Source organism: Rhinolophus hipposideros, assembly GCF_964194185.1.
Source record: "Rhinolophus hipposideros genome assembly, chromosome: 16".
Lineage (NCBI taxonomy): Eukaryota > Metazoa > Chordata > Mammalia > Chiroptera > Rhinolophidae > Rhinolophus > Rhinolophus hipposideros.
The window spans coordinates 31,106,715-31,129,673 of NC_138062.1; the positions used below are offsets into that span (position 1 = coordinate 31,106,715).

The window sequence follows — 22,959 nt, forward strand, 5'->3', positions numbered from 1 at the left end:
AGTTCCACTGTCAAAGACTCACTCGTCTTCTTGGTTTCCTGTAGCAAACTGACGTGGCAAAGTAATGTCATGACCCAGAGGTTCTAGTTCACTGGCTATCACCAGGGCATTCAAATATGATATTGCTCAGTGACACCATGAAATTAAAAAACAAAACACCCTTCAATTTAATGCAAAGCCAGGTGCCAAAACCAGTTTCATAGGCAGCAGTACCAGATTCAATGGTGCAGTCAGTACTACCTGTTCCTATCAGGAAGAACGCGCTCCTATGCGGCTCTCTCCTTTCTTCCTGAGCTAGAAACGAAGCCTTCCTGGTTCTCATTGATTATTAAATAGAACCCTGACAAAAGACCCCAAAGGAAACCAACTTAACAACAAAATGAAGCATATACCAGATAGGAACTCAAGAAATAAACCAGAGAAGTGGGGAATACAATTGGTTGCAGTGGGGAGAAGTGGACAAACCCTCAGGAGTTATAAAGACCTAGTCTAGCATTGTCATCAGCATAGCCCATTTTACACTGTGGAATTTGTTTCAGAAAAAGGAGTTGTACTTAGTTCAAAATGTGTACTGGCCATCTATCCTACACTATCTTCTGAAACGCAATAGATACCCTAAAGGAAATGTAAATTAAGACCTCTTTTACAGCAATTCAACTAAAAGGAATGCTGGAGGGATTAAGGAAGGGGGGATTAAGGAAAGGAAGGTACATGCAAGATGACAATTTTAAAACAGAATGTCAAAATACGAACACACAGAGATCAAACAAATCTAAAAATCAAAGGGAAAACTGCCAAGCTGGCAGAGATAGTTAGCTATACCAATGAAGGTTGCAAGTGTTTCTAAAATTTTGGTGATAGGTTCTTGTGTCAGAAATTTTTATCCTCTAGCAAAGTTCCCTTAAGTAAATGTAGAAACCACGATTGTTACAGGCCTTGCTCTGGATTTGATCTGGAAAACAAAACACAGAAAAGAATTAAGAGTCAGAGACCAATGGAAAGGAAGCCAAAGGGAGATAAAAATGGAAGATGGAAGCAATATAGAAATAGTTATTAGTTAATGGTCATGGTTGAATGTTATAAAATTACGGCCACGTTTAAATAAAATATACATATTAAAATTGAGTTTAAAAACTTATTGGTCTCAGTTCTGAACTGTAGTTAAATTACAGCAAATTCTGTTGATAAACTTAGATCTTAGAAAAAAATGACAATCAAAAAATTAAACAAGCTAAGAAACATGTTATTTGTCTGGATTTGGTTTGTGTATCAGTCTTCAATTTGCCATAACATTTCGAGAACCAAGGAAAAAGGGTTCCAGTTCTCAAACTGATGTAACAAAGGTCCATGAAAGGATGAGCAGGTAGAAAAGCACTTTATTTATGATTATTTTAGCTGTTTTGCTAATAATCAGTAAGTATCAGGTTTTCCAGTCTATCAGGGTAGCAAACCAGAAGGGAGGGCTGTTACTGCTATCACCAGATACGTGCAACGCCAAGTCCTCATGGAAAATGAAACTATGCAAAATAAACGTAAGAACTTAAGAATCACAGAAATTTGGAGCCTTTTTGTTTCAGGGCAGAAGTCATATATAGAACCCAACAAGTTCTAAGGAGAAAACTGTATTGTAACTGAGACTCAAAAACTCGGCATTTTTCTACTCTGAATAAAGGGGCAAGGGCAAAGAAATGCAGGTTTGAGAAACATGTTTATGAAAATAAACAGTTAAGGCTTATGCAGGGAGCTCCACTTGCTAGAAAATTCATTTGCACTCCCCGATCAAGAAGGATAAAACCAATAATATTAAATTTTTAAAAATGGAAACACATGGGACTGATAAAACGCCTAGGACAGAAGATTATGACAACTTCTATACAGGGTAATGTCAGAAAACCAGGAACCGTGAAAGAATCAGAGTAGGAGGTGAAATGTGATAAGATAGTCAGAATTTTTTAAAAGTCTGCAGTGGTGTGACTTCATATTTAAATGTCAAAAGAATCAAAAGAGGAAACTTAACACCCATCAGAGTCTAACCGTGGGGAGGAGTTAAGCATGCTAAGGATACTACATTCCGTGTTTCCAGACTAGCAAGCTAACAACTACCAGGACATGTGTTGTGCATTTCATTTCCTTGTTTAAGAAGCAAAATACTACAAATTGTCACAGGGATAGAAGTCTGAGTGAATTACCATGATGAAGTTGCACAATACAGTTTATGCAACTTTTTATCCACCCATTGCACAACTGGGGAGAGAAAAAGCAATGCTCTCCTGACAACTGCTCACTGTATACAGAAAAACTTCAAAAATGGTTTTGTTGAAATTGATATTTTCCCTACTGTTTCCTCTCTACAAATCTAGCATTGCCAAACATTTCTCGAGTTAAAAGAAACCATGTTGAAGTTAGGCTTTTAAACAAATATAGATGAAAATGACTGTTAAAAGTACATAATAAATTATTTCAAATTAAAATGATAAATTTAGGACTAGAGGAAGAAATAATTATGTATCAGACCTAAAATGACATAGCCAATATTTAGGCAATAGCAAATTTTACAGTGTTCTATGCTACTATAACCTCACTAAAGTACAATTTTTATCTTTACTCTTCACACCAAGCTACATAAAGTGAAGTTTTCTCATGTTTTGGTTTTCTGGACCATTGATGGAGTTCCAACATGAATCATCCTCATCCAATATGTGATGTAGTTACTTCCATTATATGCATATCCACAGGCTAAAACCTTTATTATCCATAATGCTGAACAATCAAAAGTTCCATATAATGGAGATATTTCTGATAAGTCCTAAAATAGAACCTATTTTAGAACTCAATAATGACTTAAGAACCTATCCTCATTTTACAAAAGAGGAAACTGAGTGTGAAAGAAGGGAAGTGATTTAGTGATTTGTCTGAGAGAATGATGGCCAGTACTCAGGTTTCCTGTGACCTGAGAGTCTACTTTGGAGGAAACTTAGAGTTTATCATTCATATCCAGTGACAATAGTTGCTCTACATGAAAAAATGTCTTTTAGTAAATTAAAGAACTTTAAAATAAACTTTCCGTATGGGTGTTAAGATGGATGGTAAATACTTTCTTTCTTTATATCTGTATTCTCATACATGCTTCCTTCTCCTATCTTTTCTACTTATTCCCAGTCTGCATTTCCTCTGTTTTCCCACTCAATCTCCTCTGCTACCTAACTTTCTTCCCTTTATACCAAATCCCTTTTCTCCCCAAGCAAGGCTAATAAATCAGCACACCCTATTTTAAAAGAGAAAAAACGAAGGCACAACACACCAGACTGACAGGGTCACCTGGCAAGGGAGTGGTTTCACGAGAAATAGAAAGCAAATACTCCCGGCATCCATTAAATTAAAGAAGACTAAGGAGGTTTATCTGGCTTTAGCAACTGCTTCACACGAACTCATGCATGTAGTCAGCTACTGAAAGAAAATTAGAAGACTTTATTTGCAAAAGTGAAAGCTTAAAAGACTGCCATACCATTCAAAAGTTACAGGCCACTTTTATTTTCACTAATTCGCTCAGCTGGACCCGTCTGCCGTACCTCTGCTTCTTTCTATAGGGTCTAATGAAAAAAGGAGGGGTATATAAGGAGTTGGGTAGGAAGTGACTATTTAGCTTCTCCTCAAAAGGACCAAGGGGCCAACAGGATGTTCTGTTCTTCAGCAGGTCAGGGGTGGACAGAAACCATGAGATGAAGCCATAGAGAAAAGCAACAAAGAAGGCTCCAGCCTGCGAGAAAGGAAACGGATGACACGAGAGCCACACAAACCACACCTGCTGGGACAGGGAAGGAGGAAGCACCGGCATCTCCTTGCACACACTTCCAAAGCTATTCAGCTCCCAACTCCAGTCAGCTCTGCCATAGACTCTCATTTAAACCAAGCCCATTCCTACCTTTTGGGGTCCTGGCCCCAAATAAGAACAGCATTAGTATTTTTAAGTAGTGAGAATTCTAGCTGCCACTGCTATTCAGGTGGGTTCTAGGAGTGAGGGAATTCCCAATCATGACAACAAGACTAAAAGCAAAGAGATGTGCTTTTCCTGGCACTTCGAGGTAGAAGCGTACATCTAATCTCCCATAGATGAATTATCCAAAGGTGGCTAGATATCACAACATAAATTATCATCATATTTATACTTTAATTATATTATGTAATGAATAGGCTTTTGTGCCTGGAAAGTGCACTTCATGCATAATATTTTTCTATGGGAAAACATTTGGGGAGTTGATGAGTTCAAGTTAAATTGTTCTTCACAATACAAGACTGCCACCTAGTGGTTCAAGCAGACAACTGCACTCACAATTGATTGTCAAATGGGAAGGGAAGTGGGGAGGTGGTGATGGAGGAAAATAGGATTTATCACCCAGTTCTCAACCATGTTTTCTAACATTATGCTCATAATGACCATGGAATGCCAAATTAACGCCCCATGAAATGAAGAGATGGTGTGGAATAATACAAGGGTCAACCAGGGAGCAAGATTTCTCATACTGGAGCCTCAATACAGAGCATAATTCTCTAAATTGACACATTTTAGAAGCTATTCAACACCAACATTGCGCCCCGAAAAACAAGAAAATGTAAAAAAATGTTGAGCAATAAATTTAAACTATTTTCTGACTTAGCCATATAAAGTCCTTTTTCTCTTTTAAATAGTAAGTTGACTTCCGCTTTCAGCTTTGCCAAAGGACTGGTACCTACTCTAAAAGCAAATCTGGGGCCCTGCCTCAGAGCTAATGGATCTGAATCTGCTCTTTAACAAGATCTCCAAGCAATTAACAACAAATGATGAAACTTGAGCACTGCTTTAGATCAAGCCAGTTAGGCCATCCATAATTTCCTATTTTGTTCGTAAAACAAGAAGTGATGCAGGTGAAAAGCTAAAAATGCTTTAAGAAACCCCATGTGAACATAGAGTTTGCAACAACAAATAAAGAAATGCTTAATTTTACCTTTTGTGAATTTCATATAATGAACACGGTTTTTGGAGATTTTGGACTTTTCTTCAAGGCTGAAAGATTTCTTTTCCTTGTTGTCTGAGGAGTCTTAAAAAAACCAAAAAGCATTACATTAAATTCTCTGTAATCCATTCTCATTTATTCTCTTATAGTGACATGGTTTTATTTAAATAAAATCTTTAGGAGCGCTATCATTTATTATTGAACTCTAATCAAGTTATAAGAAATCTTCTTCTTAAACTGTGTACTACAAATCAAGCAAGGCTATGTTCTTCAGTAATTTATAAAATCTTCAAGGAAATGAAAACTTGTGTTCACACAAAAATCTACATACAAATGTTCAAAAAAGCCTATTCGTAGTATTAAAATACTGAAAATAACCGAAATTTTTCAATGGGTGAATGGATGAGCAAATTCTGCTACATCCTTATTTTGGAATATTATTCTGCAATAAGGAGCAGTGAGCTATTGATACACAACATCCTGGGTGGATCTCAAGGGCATTCTGCTTAGTGAAAAAGGTCATGCTAAATACTATGTGATTCCATTTACATAACATTCTTGAAATGAAAAAACTATAGAGATGGAGAACTAATTAATGGTTTCCAGGGGACAGGGATGAAAGTGGGGTGTTAGAGGTTAGAGGGGTGGGTGTGAATACAGAGAGGCAGCATGAGGCAGCTCTTTTGTGGTGCTGAAACAACCCTGTGCCTTAACTGTGCTAGTAGCTATATGAATCTACGTTTTGTACACACGTGATAAAATTGCATAGAACTACTCACACAAAAGAATGAAGCTAAAAAATGGTGAAAACTGGATAAGGTTTGTTGGTCTAGTTAACAGTCAACACTAGTGTCAATTTCCTGGTTTTGCTATTACACTACAAGCTATGTTAGATGTCACCTTTGGGGGAATGGTACTCCAGACTCTTTGCAGTAGTATTTTTGCAACTTCCTATGAGTTTGCAATTACTTCAAAATAAAAAGTTCTTTTACAAAGTGAATAAAAAAGGTAAGACAGGTTAAGAGTGAAGAAGCAGTACCGGCAATGAGCCACTGCCTCGAACACCAGATTTTACTGGAGGCTCACAGTTAAGGGTAAAAACAACAACAACAAGAAATCATCGAGGAATAAATTCATGGGGTTATTTCTTTGACAAAACAGGAAAATGTGAGTCGGAAAGGAGTCCCTTGGCTGAAATAACAGAGCAAGTCGATGTGGGGTTCGAGTCAATTACGGGATAATAACGAGCTGCCTCTATGTATTCCTGTACCTGTTCATCAAGTTCAGGGAGCAGAGTACCACAGAAACAGAATGCCACAGGTAGAGGAGACTGAACGCTCCTATAGTTATGTCGAACGGAAATATAAACATGAGGTTAGAGAAATGGGTAAAAAAGGAAAATTTTGCCTTAATATTGGAGCAAGACAAGCACATGTCCATCAAACAACATGACAGTTAACTGTAATCCCTTCTAGGAATTGGTAATTTCAAAAGCAAAGTGTGAATTATATAGCAAGGCTCTAATAACATAAAGACACATATTTTAAGCTTTTAGGCAATGCCTCCCATGAGTTACTTATATCAATTTTGATGGTCCAAACACCAATCACCTAGCAGATTATCAGCTTAAAGAAGCTATTATCAACTGAAGGCTGATTAAATACTAGGTCCTGGATTAAGAGCTTTCTGCGCATTTTTGTATTCCATTTTACAGCCATTCGATCAGGAAGCTGGTCTGATTATTAAACTTATGTCACAGAAGGGCGCTGAAGCACAGAGGGGTTACATAAGGCACACCTAGGAGGTGGCTTTGATGGCACTGAAAGCAGTGAGAGTGCACATTCTTAACCACTACACCGTGTCCCTGTTAGGGGAGCTGCTCTCCCACTTTAGAGCACGTGAACATCACCTGGGGAACTTCTCCAGCTTCTGAGTACACAGAATTCCCAAAGCATACCCGAGCAAGGACAGACCTTAGGGGACCAGTTTCTATCTCTTGTCCGTATGCACTCCCTCCTAAAACTGCTCTGATTCGGAGTGGACACATCGATCTGATTCTCCTTCCCCACTTCTCCCATGTGTCCTCCTTCCACTTTACAAAAGAAAGGAACCACTCTCTTCTTACCAGGGATAAACAGGGACGAGCCAAAGTACTAGTGTTAGGAAAGCATCCTTTAATCAAAGCAGCAAAAGCAGCCTCCTTCCCATGCCAATCTGTCTCATGAAGAGGTGCACTTCCAAAAAGATTTGGATAATAATTATTTATCAAAATGTGTTTCCTGGTTTTGTTCATTGTAATCTACTAATTATACTGAGAACTTAATCCAAAGGAAAAATATTTACACTTAAATATTATATGTATTTGTTTTGTGGCAGAGAAATAGGATGAGGCGGTGAATCTTAAAAAGTTTAAGCCAAAAAAGAATATTAACATGAAATACTATAGGGTATACACAATGGAAATATTATTTCAGAGGAAACGGAACCATGAAACATAATACTTGTGACTATTAAAGAAGGACTTGTCCATTTCTAAATAGATAACAATGGGTATCAAATTGCTCTGGTATTTGTCATCTACTGGCTACATTTGACTTTATTTTAAAATGTCAATATTTCCCAATAGGCCAGAAGCTATTGTACTTTGCAACTATTGAAAGCTATGGTTAGAAAACATTATAGATGTCCATAGAAAAACGTGAGATAGGGTCCAGTTTTCAAATTCCCTTAGAAGACATGTGAGCAGAAAAACCTGAAGCTCCCTGTACTAAACCACACCTCTGTGGACATGTTATCAGCATCCCAGCTGACTTCCCAAAATAGTTAAAATCACGAAGACAAAGTATCAACTGGAAATAACAAACATTTCCTAAAACTGTAAGTCCACCAAAAAGCTAGGCTGAGTCTGGCAAAGAGTAACTCATTGAAACAGGATAAGTTTTAAAAATAAAATTTTAAAGACTATACTGATTTTTGTGTACCACAAGGAGATACGGGCTATTTCTAGACTCTTTGTAAGACTCTATGAAGAGGACAATATGGAATCTCTGCTTCATTAAAAGGAAAAGTATGCGAATTTGGTAAGCAATCTTAAGGAAGTAAAAATATTATTATAGCAAAAAAAATGTTACTGGGTTATTGTGTCATTTGATCTTCAGCTTTAACACGATAATTTCAGCTTTAATATGACCAAAACTTCACTCGGATGAATATACTGTATTTACCAAAGATGACATGGCAGAAAAATAATCTGTTAGCTCTCCAGGTCCATTCCTTGGACAGGCTTTCCCTTAAAGGAATTTTCTAAAGGCTTTTCAGTACTGGGACTGGTAGTTAGCAAGGTCTGGTTCAAACATGACTGAGCTCTAGATAGGAAGCAGAGCTGCTAACTGCATCTTCCCTACGGCAGGGCTACTGGCACCCTCTAGTGGTCTTGAAGGGAACTTCCTCTATAGATTGGTAACGCCTCCTGTCAATGATTAAGATACTTCTACGTCTTACGCAGAAAAGAAAGAATCAGCTTGCACAGATGAACCTTTGGACAGGCCTGCACATGGACACGGCAGTACTGCTTGGAACCTGTCACGTACTGACTACCTTTCTGACACATAGTAGAGTTCCCTGAGTCACTTGAAACATTTCACTGACTGCACTTCAGTCAAATGTCAGGAAAGCCCAACTACAGCCCAGACTGGAAACAACCCAAACGTCCATCACCAGGTGAATGGATACACAAATTGTGGCATACTCATACAATGGAATACTACTCAAGAATGAAATGAATTACTGATAAATGCAATAACATAGACAAAGCTCAGAAGCATGCTGAGAAAAAGAAGCCAGATGATACAGAAAATACAAATCTAATCGACAGGGACAGATCAGTGGTTGTCTGGGGCCAGAAAATGGAGTGGTGAGTTGTGGGGAGAGGAGTAAAGGGCTGACTAGAAGGTCATCCAAGAGAATTCTTTGGAGTGATGAAAATTTCTTTATCATGGTTATTATGTTTACAAAGGTGTATGTACATTTGTCAAAACTCATGGACCTATACCCTCAAAAATGGGTATATTATATTGTATACAAATCACACCTCGATAAAGTTTACTTCAAAAAAAATTCCAGGCAGAATCCTGCCTCCAGTAATGGTGACTGGCAAATTTCAACCACTTCTTTTGCCTAGAAAACCAAATATGGGGGTGGGAGTAGGGGATTATTGCTGAAAAATATTACCATGGAGCAAACAAAGCAGTAAAGAATTGCAGACTCACAGTTAGGGATAAGGAAATCCAGAGGAGGTGAGTCTGACATTTGGGGCTTTTTACTCCGTTGATTGTCTGTCAACTCTAGAAGAGGCAGCTGAGAGGTTGAGAAACTAAGCAGAACACATGAGACTCAAGGAATGTTAAATTTTTTTAAAAAGAGAGACTAGAAGGACTAAAATCAGTTTGCACAGAAAATTTGAAGTTTTCAGCAAAGGAGAGCAGAAGCATCAGGAAGTAACAGTAAATGAGGTAAATGGGGGTCAAGGAAAAGGTTTTAAAATTAGTTTTGAAGCAATTTTTTTGAGAAGGTACAGAGAGGTACAGAGACCATAGTAAAAGCTAAGTTTTCCCCACATCCTGTTCCCCAGTCATTAAGTCCCTTCCCTAGAGGCAATCATCACCATCAATTTCTTAAGTGTTTTTGTGGAGATAGTCTATGTATATAAAATACATACAGAATAGATACTTTAGAGATATTTTATCAGTCTCAGCACCAGGTAGTTCCACTGCCGGGGCTGTCCTGTGCCCTGTAGGATATCCAGCAGCATCCCTGAGCTCTGCACACTAGATGCCAGGAGCAGCCCCACACCCAGTTGTGACAACCAAAAATGTCTCCAGACGTTGCCAAAATCACCCCTACTTGTGAACCTCTGGTGTATATACCCAAGCACACACACATTTCCTATTTTTTTCCTACAAACGCACACCATTCACACTATTTTTCACCCCCTTTTTTTTTACTTTATAATATTAGAGACCATTCGTCAGTCGTACATACATTTCAAATTTTATTTGTATCTTGCTGTCATTACATATAGATATGTATAATGATCATTATGTTAAGAACATCATTCTATTTTTTTATCTGGGGATTTCATTAATGACTCCTAGGTATCTAACCAAAATCCAGCCACCTAAAAGTATCACTTACCAGGTGGCAGTCCATCCTAATTACTAAAGGTCATCAGAGGAAATACTCTATTTTAGAGTTCTAGCTCTGCAAATAATAATAATGACAAACATTACAGCAGTACCTAATACTTCTTAAGTACTTACTGTGTGTTACACAGTGTTCAAGGTACTTTAGCTGCATAAATATATTTAATTCTCACAGCCTTCTGAGGATGGTGCTATTACCTCCATTTCACCACAAGAGGAAACCAAGGCACAGAGACTTTCAGTAATTCACTCAAGGTCACACATGTAGAAGTGTGAGTATCAGGATTCAGACCCAGGCAGTCTGTTCTGGCGTTCATCTCTACACCACTACACTCTGTTACACGTCAGTCAGAACGTACAAGTCTCAAACGGTCACATCTATATTGTTCTTGGTTTCAACTGTGATCTTGAATATAAAGATGTTTCTGCTTAGTTAGTAAGGGCTAATACCCCTGCAGTTTACTACTGCATATATCCTGCATTTCCTAATAAATACCAGTCCAGTCAACATTTTCACAAAACATTTTCCTTATGTTTTTCGTTAGCTAACATTGAAATGACTATCTTTTGTAATAGGATCACATATAGAATGGTTAGGATAGTTCTAAGAGTTATCCCATGGATAAGGAAAACTGTCCAAGTAGAGATATCAATAAGAAGTCCAATCCAATTAGGGAAAATACAGAGCACCTTTCCCGTCATGCTTTTGGGCTAACTCCCATACGCAGTATTGCAACAGACCTTCCCACAGACAGATTTGTGCTGTAATTTTACTAGCATATCCTGCTGGCATCCTCCCAAGCAGGGATTATGCATGTCTCATACATCCGTATATTCTCAAGTCTAACTTTGTATTCAGCACGAAGCTCTATAAATGTTTGCTGAACTCAAATCTAATTTTTAATTTCATTCCACAAAGTTCTTTCTCTTTCAATTTAACCTCTTTTGACTGTTCACTACATGCCAAACACTGTGCAAAGGGACAAGAAATTCCTTATAAAAATGTTTGCAGAATGCAACTCCACAACAAAAAAACCTGATTCAAAAATGGGCAAAGGACCTGAAAAGACATTTCTCCAAAGAAGTCATACAAATGGCCAATAAGTATGAAAAGTGCTCAACATGACTAATTTCTAAAGGACATACAAATCAAAAGCACAAAAATGTATCACTTCAAACCCAGTAGAATGGCAACTATCAAAAAAAACAAAAATAACAAGTCTTGGTGACGATGTGGAAAAATTGGAACCCTTATGCACTATTGGTAGGAATGTAAAATAGTACAGACACTATGGAAAACGGTATGGCAGATCCTCAAAAACTTAAAAATAGAACCATCATATGTTCCAGTACTCCTATTTCTAGGTATATACTAAAAAGAACTGACACCATGGACTTGAAGAGACATTTGCACACCCACACTCATAGCATTATTCACAATAGCTAAGAGCTGTAACCCAAGTGTCCGTTGATGAATGAATGGATAAAAATATATGGGATACACATGGCACATTATTCAGCCTTAAAAGGAAGGAAATGGTACAACGTTAGATGCTACAACATGGATGAACCTTGAGGACATTAAGTGAAATAGACCAAATACAAAAGGATAAACACTATATGATTCCACTTACAGGAGGTCCCTATAGTAGTCAAATGCATAGAGACAGAAACTAGAATGGAGGTTGGCAAGGGCTGAGGGAAGGGAAGTTCGGCCGAGTTTCAGTTTGAAATGATGGAGAGTCCTGTGGATGGATGGAGGTGATGGCTGCACAACAGTGTGAATACACTTAATGCCACTGAACTGTCCACTTAAAAATGGTTAAGATGGTAAATATTATGTTACGTGTATTTTACCCAATTTAAAAAAATTTAAGACGGTAAATATTACGTTATGTGTACTTTACCCAATTTAAAAAAATGTTTGTAGAACAGCTAATAGTGTCGATTTCTTCAATGACTATCCAGCAGAATTAACTGAAGTTACATCCTTGCCTTCCAAATAGCCATGTGACAAAAAAAGTCCCTTCAACTCTAAAATCATAACAAAGACCCACAAGTGTGAGGAGTACACCATCCATGCCCTTACCCCAAACAGTACTACCTTTCTGTTAATTCAATATGGAAAGACCAATGTTCAAATTTTTCATTTCTAGTTCTTCCAGCTTGGGAATACAATTTCTAGTACTGAGCCCCTTGCAACAAATTTTACTATGACCGGAGCAATCTGAATCTCTTACATACATTAAAAAGAAAACAAATTTCACTAGGTAGAATCCACACACACAAAAAGGCTTTTCTATTAAGCCTTTGCTGGGTTATGGTTCCACTTGGCAGTTCTTGCTTTGTATTTTTAAAACATGTTCTATTTGGAAAAAGTTGTCTGTCTTTAAAAATGGAAAACTATTTTAGGGTTTACTTCACACCCACACACATGCATATGCTGGGTTATACATCTTTGGCATGATTGTAATATATCTGAAATAAAACTTTATTTATTTAATAAAACTGTTACTTTACCTACCAGAAAAAAACAACACACACACACACAAAAACATGTTTTAGTGACACTCTTGGATCCCTGGAAAGATCACTTTACTATCTGAGGTTGCAAAGTGCATGGATTTACCTTGCCATTCTCTAACTCTTAACAGGAAAAAAGTGTTTGGTTATGACTTAAGATTCATATAATGAAAGCACCATTAAAACATAAACAGAAATGACTATTTGTAATAGCTTCAATCAATTAATTTTTAGGTATATGAAGCTTATAATAAAATGAGTTTGGTAAACATATTTTTAAGATTATGTCCTCTATAAATTTAATGGATAACAAAGCAAAGGTTTCCCTACCCGTTGTTTCCTGCCCATGGCAAGTGTTCAGTTCAGCCAGAAGCTGGTTAAAATCATCCTGATGAGCAATCCAGTTGTCCTGAAAAACACCAAAACAATCAGTTAGAGGCAAGTCTGTAGTTTACCTATACTGGTTGAGATAAGATGTATTTTGGAATCAAGGAAGTCTGGTGGTTAATGTGAAATTTTAAATGTTCCATCAAAATATTTTATAAATTTGAATGGAGAAGATACAATCTAAATTTGAAATGTAATTTATATTAGTATTAAAAATGGGCTTCCTGGAAGCTTAAGTCCTGATTTTAAATGTGGATAATTTATCAATCATCAATTACAGTCAAATAATCAACAGGCAACCTGCATGTTAAATATTGAAATAAAACAAAACATTATTTTTTTCTCACTAATGGAAAATTATGCAAGTCAAAGGAAAAAGGCAGTGATGGACTTGGGGGCTAGCTTTCTTCTTTGTTCATTTATGCTTCGGATATCTTGCCCAATTCTATTTGCTGGCATCGAAACCAACTTTACAAAATCACACTGGGGGAGGGAAAAAGTTCCCTGAGTCAATCAGCACCCATTTGTAAGGTGGTAAGCTGCTAAGTTCATTATACCAAATAGAATCTGGCTTTAAGAGAGAATGAACATCTCTAAAACAATCTAAACCAGTGGGAAGCAAGGTATCGATGTAGGAATTTGCCTCATATACACTTTTTTTTTAAGACTGCTTAAGATTAGTAAGTTTACTGGGCAATACTTTTCCTAAAAAAATTAAGTACATCTGCATATCTATCTCTCAACAACTAACTTCAAAACCAACCTTATGTAAACTCTTTCTTTAGTGGTTTAAAATTTTAGCTGTTGGTCCAGCAAATTTTAGCTGGTCTAGTGTGCTAGTCAGTGCTACTGAACTAATCAAAGTACAGTTAATCCTTAAACAACATGAGTTTGGAATGTACAGGTCCACTCACATGTGTTGTTTCTTTTTTTTAAAATAAATACTATAAGTATATTTTGTTTTCCTTATGATTTCCTAACAACATTTTCTTTTCTCTAGTTTACTTTGTTGTAAGAATATAGTATATAACACATATAACATACAAACTATGTGTTAATCAACTATTTATGTTACTGGTAAGGCTTCTGGTCAACAGCAGGCCATTAGTAGTTAAGTTTCGGAGTCAAAAGTTATACGTGGACTTTTGACTATATGGGGGTCAGTGTTTCGATCCCCATGTTGTTCAAGGGTTAGCTGTAATTCAGTTTACCTGAAGTAATTTAAATTTTCTACCAGATTCTGTTAGCTATAGAAATGTAAGAACAAAGCTTTCAGCTTAGACACTTTCTAAAGCAAATAATACTGAAATGAAAAGCAGGATAGGCCATTAATTTTAACTACAGTGTCATATTTTCAAAGTGTCAGGGTTTAAGAGGAAGTTTGAAGAAACTCGACTGTCGTATACCGAAAGTCAGAAATAGAAAATGGGACAGGAAAAGAACATCACTTTCTTGTTAAAAGAAACTTTTAGTTTTTTCCGAAACTAAATATCACCAACTTTTAACACTATAAGCTAATATTACAGAGGGAAAGATGACGATTCCTCTGACCTGAAATGAGTACTTCTATAAAAAGAATACTTTTGGCAAAGTTTAGCGATAAAACTAGTTTGGATCTCTTAGATATAAGTGAAGAATGCCAGAAGGACAATAAGGCAAGGTGAGAGCGTGACACTTGATGAGTAGTTATGGGCTCTTAACCAAAACACAGAGGATACACACGTGAATGGTTAAAAACTGATCAATCAATTTGATTGAATTAAAATTTATAAATTTACAAAAAAAGTCAATTATGCAAGGAAACCCCCCAGCAGACACACTGTTGCTCACTTCATTATTGATCATAGCTCCAAGCCCCAGGTGGTTATTTTTAACTTGAACTTTTATATGCTCTGTGGCTCCTTGCTCTTGAGCCCCTAAACCCTGTGGAGATAAAACATAGAGTTAGTTTATTGATCAGGTATAAAGAGTGATTATCTCTATCGTCCTGCATCAACCATTCAACTAATTATTAAACATCTAGGAGCGAGGCACTATCCATGCCCTCAAAGAGGACAGTCTAATGAATTCTCACAGACGTGTCTGTAACACCAAGGACGCACTTATAATAATGAATAGTTATTCTTCAACCTGAGACCTAATTGAAGGCCCATGTAAACACTACAGAGAATATGCCTTTTTCTGATGTTCTGCCACAAAACTACTAGAAGCCCATTGGAGGTTTTACGAGTCTATGGTTCTCTCCATTAAATAATTTTACAAAACAACACTGAGAAAGGGGAGGGAGACTCCAAGTGCCCTGCATCAATTAACACTCATTTGTAAGGTGTCCCAGAGAGCTTGGTGTACTGGAGAACCTAACAGGAACCCAGGGTAGCTTCGGCAGAGTGAATGAACAGGAAATGAGATGATAGGAAGGTGCTAGATCTCACAGGACGCTGGAAATAAATGATGGTAGAAATTTGGATTTCTTGTTTTTTAAAACAATGAGAAACAACTAAACTTTTAAACAAGGGAGTAACATGATCTAATTTCTGTATTTTAAAAGCAGTTCTGGCTGTTGCATGGCAAATGGCCCAAAGGAGGAAAAGAAGGAAGATGAGAAAGCAGCTGAGAGGCTGTTGAGGGCAAGCAATGGCAGGGCTTGGACGGGACAGTGCTCTGATTAGAGAATAATGACTGGGGACACAGGAAGCGAGGGAAATGGGGGAACCCAGCATGATTCCCATTTCTGGCTTGAGGAAGTAGGTAGACAGGGTACCACTTGCAAAAAATGGGGTAAACTTGAGAAGAAAAAGATGTAGGAGATCCAGAGTTGTATAACAAAAATGATAAACTCGAGATGCCTACTCAAATGGAAATGTCAAACAGGCTGACAAATTTACACATTTGGAGCTCAGAGGATATACATGAACTAGATACAGAAAAGTGACAGAATTAGGTAATTCTCAGAATTCAGATAATCCAAAGGATGGTATGGAATGAATGAATTCATCTAAGCAGAGTACAGGAAAGGGCCTGGGGCTGAACTCCAGGAGCTCCAAAGCTCAAAAGTCTGGAAGAGGAAGAGCCAGAAACAAATTTAGGAGTGAAAGAGGGAGGGCAGTACTGTGGAAGCCAAGACAGAAGTATCTGAAGAAGGAAGTAGTCCATTCTGTCCAACGCTGCTAAGCGATTAAGTAATGTGAGAACAAAAAAAGGGTCCACTGGACTTGGTAACAGGAAGTATTTGACAAGAAGTACTTAAGTGTAGCGATGTCAGTAGAATTCCTCTTTGAGTCAGCAATAAGTGGAATATGAGGAAAAGGAGAAAATGTATCATAAAATATTCCTCTTAGCAATATAAAACTCTGATGGTTAAGTATGATTCCAAGTGCAACGAATTAAAAGGCAATGGCCATGAAAGATGCTAATCACGCAGTTTAAATGATAAACAAAAAGAGTTGACATGTATGTTCAATTCTAACTTTCCCATCACAAGGTCACTGTAATTTACTTAATTTCTCCAAAATCACTTATTCATCCAAAACATAAATTTCTCCCAGTCTCCTAAGAAAGACGCATTCTCCTAATTTGTAATTTCTTTGCACGGCTCCAATTTCTTTTGCTCTTATCCAAAATACCTTTCCTTTAGACCACCCCATCTTCTCCAGCATCCTCTGGCCAAACTTGGAATCATCATTACTCCATGCGGTGTTTCTTGGATCCACAGCCCACTTCTGCTTCCGCCGACCTGTAAATGACAGAGCACCTCATTGGCAACTTATCTTACAAATCTGAAAAATACCACACAAATACAAACATACCTAATACATACACACATACTTGGATAAAATATGACATACGTTATGTTTTAATAGATACAGATAGTAGATTCAGCATCAGACTGGATCATTTACCCCAGTTTCCCCAATAACTATATATTCTCAACATACAAATTGACCTCAGAAGACAAACATAAAGATATTCCCTCCAAACGTGACCAATCAAAACACACAGCTATCCCATCAGTTGGGTCCTCCACATTCAGCAACTTATTAAAGGACACTAGCGTCATCATCACCATTGTAGTGGCAGCAGCAGCAGCGTTTATAGTTTTTGTTGCCATATATTATGCACCAAATGCTACCCACACATTAGATTCAATTTTCCGAGTAACCCAATGACGGTAGATATTCTTATCTCCACTTTTCAGATGAGAAAATCTGAGGCTCAGGGACAGAAATGTGCCTACTGTCCCCAAGGAAAAACCAGAGCCTCTTATACAAAACAAGGTCCTACTGACATCAAAGCTATATTCTTTGTCCACAATATCCAACAGTCATTACAATACTGGAGAGAGTCAACTGTACTATCTATACACATGATCCACAGATATTAGTGACACCATTCCTTCTCACTGAGATGCCCTAAAGTCATATGACTCCTCTGTAAACTTCTAGAATAAATTACCTACTTACTTTTTGGCATTTAATTAACATTTTTCTGTATTATGTCTATTTATATCCATCTCTTATGTTTCCTATTAGACCATAATCTCCTTATGGCTCACAATGTGTCTTATCCTTTCTTATGTTTCATTGCAAGAAATGAAAAACACTTTATCCATAGTAGGTACCCAGTAAGTATGTAAATGAATGTACAAATGAGTGAGAAAGAAAGAAGGAAAGAAGAAGGAAGAAGAGAGGAAGGAAGGAAGGGAGGGAGGAAGGAAGAGAGAGAGGGAGGAAGGAAGAGGAGACAAGAAGAGGGGAAAGGAAGAAAGGAACATAACTGAATTAAGGCACTGCTCTGATTCTCTTTCAAGTTAAGTACTTTTTTTTTTAATGCAGGTAAATAAGCATTAGGAACTCAAAGTTAACCTTATAGTTTTAAGAAAAATTATGGCTGAGATATAGAACCTCAAAAATCCAGAGAAAAAGAATATGAAACGCAAAAGTAAATTGTGGCCAAGTGAGAAATTTGGGAGTCAAGTGCCATCATCATTCACCTACTGCCCTGATGGCAGCCAGTATGTCACTACCAACATCAACCTCATGCCTTTTCAGTCTCATAACATAATTTTTAAAAAATCACGACCTCCCGTCAAAGTTACTGTATGTGAAATCAATAAAGAAACCTATAACTATACATAACCTAGCAAAAGTAACCCTTTTGCACGCATGCAGGCAGAAAAAAGGCTACTTCTAAAGCAAAGCAAGTTGGGCTCAACTGTAGTGTTTTCCAGGAAAACGGTGACCCAAAAGTGCTAGTGGTGACTATGTTATCGCTTTCCTTCTCTTAGTAAATACTCAGCATAACGTTGCCTCTGCTAATGAACAAATCCTAGGGTTCCCTCTGCAAGGCCACTTACCGGCGTGTGTCAGAGTGCACGTCTCTGAGCAGCGGCGCTTGCCAGGGCTCTGACTGGGGTGTGTATGAAACAAAATTTTTTGAGACTGACTGAGGCCACCCTCTACCCTAAGAACTGCATATAGTAGTTTATGTCACATATGTATATGCAGCAGATGAGAATGCTGACACGAGAGACTGGATGGGAGGCAAGGTCAGTTTCTCTTCCCCAAAGAAATGGCAGGTATCCTCACCAATGGGGTAGGGCAGTGTTTCCCACGAGGATGTGAAAGGCGAGGAGGGGCTCCCCATTAAATTCAAAAACAGTAACACTGGGCCAAAACAAAATTTCATAGTGTTCCATACTACAAACTTTCCCAGACTTTTAATATGCCAATGTGTAGAACCTTTTAGAGGAGAGCAGAGCAGACATGCTTATTTGACCAGAACCCTACTTCCCTGAAACACTTTCTGGCTCGAGTCTTGTAGAAGTTTCCAGGTTTGGGAAATCCTGGCAAGGAAAAAATTGTCTCTAGTCTGTTCAGATTGGATCTACTTTTCCATGCACCATGTTATTCTTATTCCACAGTCTGTTTTGTGCCCAGATGTCAGCTTTGCTAACACCTATGTGGAGAAAAAAGCTAACACAGCAGGCCTGACTCATAGCTTCCCTTCAAAAGGCTTCCTTGCAAGGCTGGCCCTTGGCTGGGAACGTGGGCTTCAGGATTTCTACCATTCTCAGAAATAACTGTTCATACACACAATATGGCTTATGCGGAATACCTGCTTTCCTTCTGGGAGTCTGGAATGTTAGTACAAGCCCGGCAGAGGCTGCCTATGGGACCGGCCCCCAGTAAAAACCCCTGGGTACTAAGTCTCTAACAAGCTTCCCTGGTAGGCAACACTTCACACGTGTTGCCACAAATTGCACCAAGGGAATGAAGTGTGTCATATGTGCCTCTCCTGAGAGAGGACTCTGGAGCTGGTGCCTGTTTCCCCTGCACTTCGCCCCATGTGGCTTTTCCTTTCGCTGATTTTGCTCTGTATCCTTTAGCCATAATAAATCTTAGCCATTATGATTACAACTAGATAATGAGTCCTGTGTCCTGAGTCCTAGCAAATCACTGAACCTGGGGATGGTGTTGGGGACCCAGACACCATATAGGTCAGCAGCGTGAGGGACAGCACTGGGCCTCAGGGTACAGTGCCCAGAACCCGCAGAAACACTATCTGGGGTGACGTGTTTAACCGTCCTCTGGTGGGGACTCCTCCTATTTGGAGAGCTAAATGTAAATGGTTCTGTCAGGATGTTTTTGGGATAACCTGAATAAACAACCTTCATAGGACAGCTACAAGGGACTTCACCTTTCAATTGCCCCATGCCTAATATCACATGGCTATGCCAGGATTCAGCTTCCTCTGAAAGGTATGTTGAGTTTCAAGAACCAAGGACAAAAGTTTTGTGTATTTTTTCCCAAAGACACTTTCAGATATTCAAGAACACAAAATATATTACCCTGCATGCTTATTAACACATTGTTCAAGACATATTCAAAACTGAGGAAACTACAGTATATTATTTTAATGCAATAAGCATTAAAATCCACTAGCTAGTGCTGTGATTTTTAATTATAAAATGTAATGATTCCAAGGATCAAAAATTGGTCTCAAAAAAAGTCTGCAAAAAGTAATACCTTGATATAAAAATCTGGATCTAAAACTCCAAATTATATAGACTTGGAAGTGAGAGTGATAAATGAAATTCTTGTTTCACAGAGCAGGAGGTTTGTGTAAACTGGTTTTCTTATCCATAACATTTGATAATTAGAGAAACACAAGATAACGAGTGTTTTTGAGACACTCAAAGAAAATTAGTATAAGATTTAAAAAACAGGGTGAAGATAAAACAAAATATAGTCCACTTCCGGAAGTGAAGATGCTCACTAATGTTAAGCAGAAAAAAAGAAGTAGAATACAAAACTGTACCTACAGAATGATCCTGATTTTATAAACTATCAGTGAAAATAATTGCTGGGTGGTGAAATTGTGGGACTAGAATTTTTCTATGCCTCCATATTTTCATTTCTAAAATAAGAACATCAGTCCTAAATATCTAACCATAAAGTATGTCACAGACATTAATCTAGCAAATTTTTTAAAAAAGACAACGCATTATGTATTATCATGACAACGATTTGAAAATTTGTAGTCCTGGTGGGGAGAGTAGAACTGAAAATATTCCCTTGAAACCATGCAATTTGAATTACTGATGTCTACAAATAGGCTTTGCACCTGTATACCACTTCCTACTTCGAACTATTTTTACATTGACCATCTCCTTGATTTTTTTAAGCCAACCTAGCCATGAAGATAACAAAAGAAGCTTTTAATACCGCCACAGAAACTGATCATGGAAAGGGATATAAATGAATAGCAGAGCCAGGGCTAATAATGTTCCCCAGTGCATGCTGAATTAAGCACACATCAAAGAATATTAAAGCCAGCAGAGAGCTCAGCGATCTAGGCTCTAAGATCACGATCTGAGACGTGGTGGTATTCCTTTCTATGCGTCCCTATTCAAAACAGTAGAAAACTGCTGGTCCTAACAAGAACATAAAGAGGCAGAGATAACCAGACAGACCAATTTTATCGCTACTCCAACGACTTGGGGTGAATTATTTTCCTCTGAACCTCAATTTTTGCCCCGCTAAGATTGGAACGGAGCCCTACCCATTTCGTTTGGTGCTCACATTCCTTCCTGCTCTCAGACTAGAGGATGTTGACAGCATTGACGTCACAAATCCCTGTGTAACTGCTGTTGGTCTGTTAAGTAAGCCGCTGTGTTTCCAGTCATAGGCGTCGACTGCCCTCTGGTGGCCGGCCACCTCACTACAGGTCCCATTCGGAAGTTGAACAGCCGATCCAGGCAGGGAATTCAGGAATTTTCGTTCCCCCAGTGATGATAAACGACCAAGGCAAACCGAGGCAGACACCGCGTCATTGAAGCGTGCTAATTCCAACAAAGTCAAAACCGCCACAGCCTTACTTAGAACCACTTCTTAGCCCTGCACACCTAAAACTGCTCATTTCCTGGGTTTGATGTTACTGATCCCTTTGCGTTTCTGGGTTCAAAACATCTTAAGTACACCTTTTTTCTGGGATCAGTACATCTTCGAGAACGGGATTTCACTGCCTAAGGCGATTCTGGCGGCCTAACCTCCTCGTTGTAAACCGGAGGCGGCTGAGGCCCGGGGAAGTGACAAGTCCGGTCCCCAGGACGCGGGCGCCCTGACTCTCCTGCAAAGCCAGCGCGCGCGTGCCCAGCTCTGAACGCGACAGTCGCAGTCTCTGTCACTAGCAGGCGGGGGTGGGAGATCTCCGCGGCACGCAGGGCGAACCGAAGCGGGCTTGCCAGTGGCCAGCCCGCGGCATCCTCCACCCGACTGCGCGCCGGTCACCCGCACCGCAGCCACAGGGTCCGGCCCGGCGCGTCACCCGGAACCTTCACCCGCGCGGCAGGATCGGGTCCCCGCGCCCAACACTCACGCTCAGCCAGCATCGACATGTCGCAGAGCTTGAGATGCCGCGGACCGCCGAGTATGAGCCACTGAGGTTACCCCGACGCCCGCTCGCGCTTCAATGGGAACCACCAGACTCTCACGCCAGGTGAGTTGCAGCGGCGAGGGCGCGCGCTGCTTACGTCATTGAGGCGCGACCGGCCCCTTTAGTATTTATTAGGCACGGCGAGTGGGCGGGGCGCGGACAGTCTGGGGGCGGGGCGGGGAGGCGAGAGGGCGTGGACACTAGGTGAGCAGCGGTCAGTCGTCTTCCGATCTAAACCACGTGGAGAAAGGAGTGGAAACCTTCGTTTGAGCCAATTCCTGTACTAAATGACTGAATATACGTAAAGCCTTTTGAAGAGTGTCTGCCGCAGAGCAGGCGCTCTCATCATTCATTGCTAAATGCCGAGCATTGTTCCTTATGGAAATAAGACATGAACTCTGCCCTCAAGGAGCCCACAGTCTGATAAGGAAAAGAAACGTAAACAACAGGCCTTAGGGTCATTAGCGTTATTAAAACGGTGTGGAGATGGAGTTTAAGAAACTTGCCTGGATGGTGCCTCATCTCTTCTTAATGTCCTACCGCTCTGCTCGCTGAGATGGGGGAGGGAGAAAAAGATTCTCACTTGGGATCGAAAGACGATCCCAAGTTAAGCAGATAATTAAATCTGGGGGAAATGCTGTCTCTCTTTAAATAAAACGATACCTTCAACAAAACAAAGTTGTTTTCCTTCCCCTCCATTACAACGTGCACTCTGGAACTTTGCCTTTGTCACATTCCTCTCTGTATCTATATCCGCACCGAGCAAAATAATTTTAATATAGATATTTGTGAATTTTAGCTAAAGTACGTCTGTCCCCAGGGGAGTTCTAGTGCGATTCTGGCAATGAGAATGACAGACAGACAATAAGGACATGTTTTTGGACGGGTGACTCTCCAGTGAACTTCAGATTACAGTATAGACA

The 22,959-nt window shown here is 39.1% G+C and overlaps 2 protein-coding genes across 2 annotated transcripts in view; both read right to left on the minus strand.

Annotated features, from left to right (window-relative positions):
• The window catches only part of RP1L1 (RP1 like 1), a 181,081-nt gene extending 180,186 nt beyond the window's left edge, over nucleotides 1–895 (minus strand). Inside the window, exon 1 of the mRNA XM_081077365.1 lies at nucleotides 823–895. The gene's annotated coding sequence lies outside the window, so the exon portion shown is untranslated. The remainder of the gene's footprint in view (nucleotides 1–822) is intronic.
• On the minus strand, nucleotides 578–22,139 carry PINX1 (PIN2 (TERF1) interacting telomerase inhibitor 1). The gene is made up of 6 exons (XM_081076418.1): nucleotides 21,980–22,139; nucleotides 16,726–16,835; nucleotides 14,933–15,025; nucleotides 13,046–13,124; nucleotides 4,983–5,075; nucleotides 578–952 (listed from the first exon to the last, which is right to left on the minus strand). Exons 1-6 carry the CDS (start codon nucleotides 21,996–21,998, stop codon nucleotides 888–890), a joined length of 459 nt encoding a protein of 152 aa, XP_080932544.1. The 5' UTR covers nucleotides 21,999–22,139; the 3' UTR covers nucleotides 578–887.
• Between the last annotated feature and the right edge of the window lie 820 nt (nucleotides 22,140–22,959).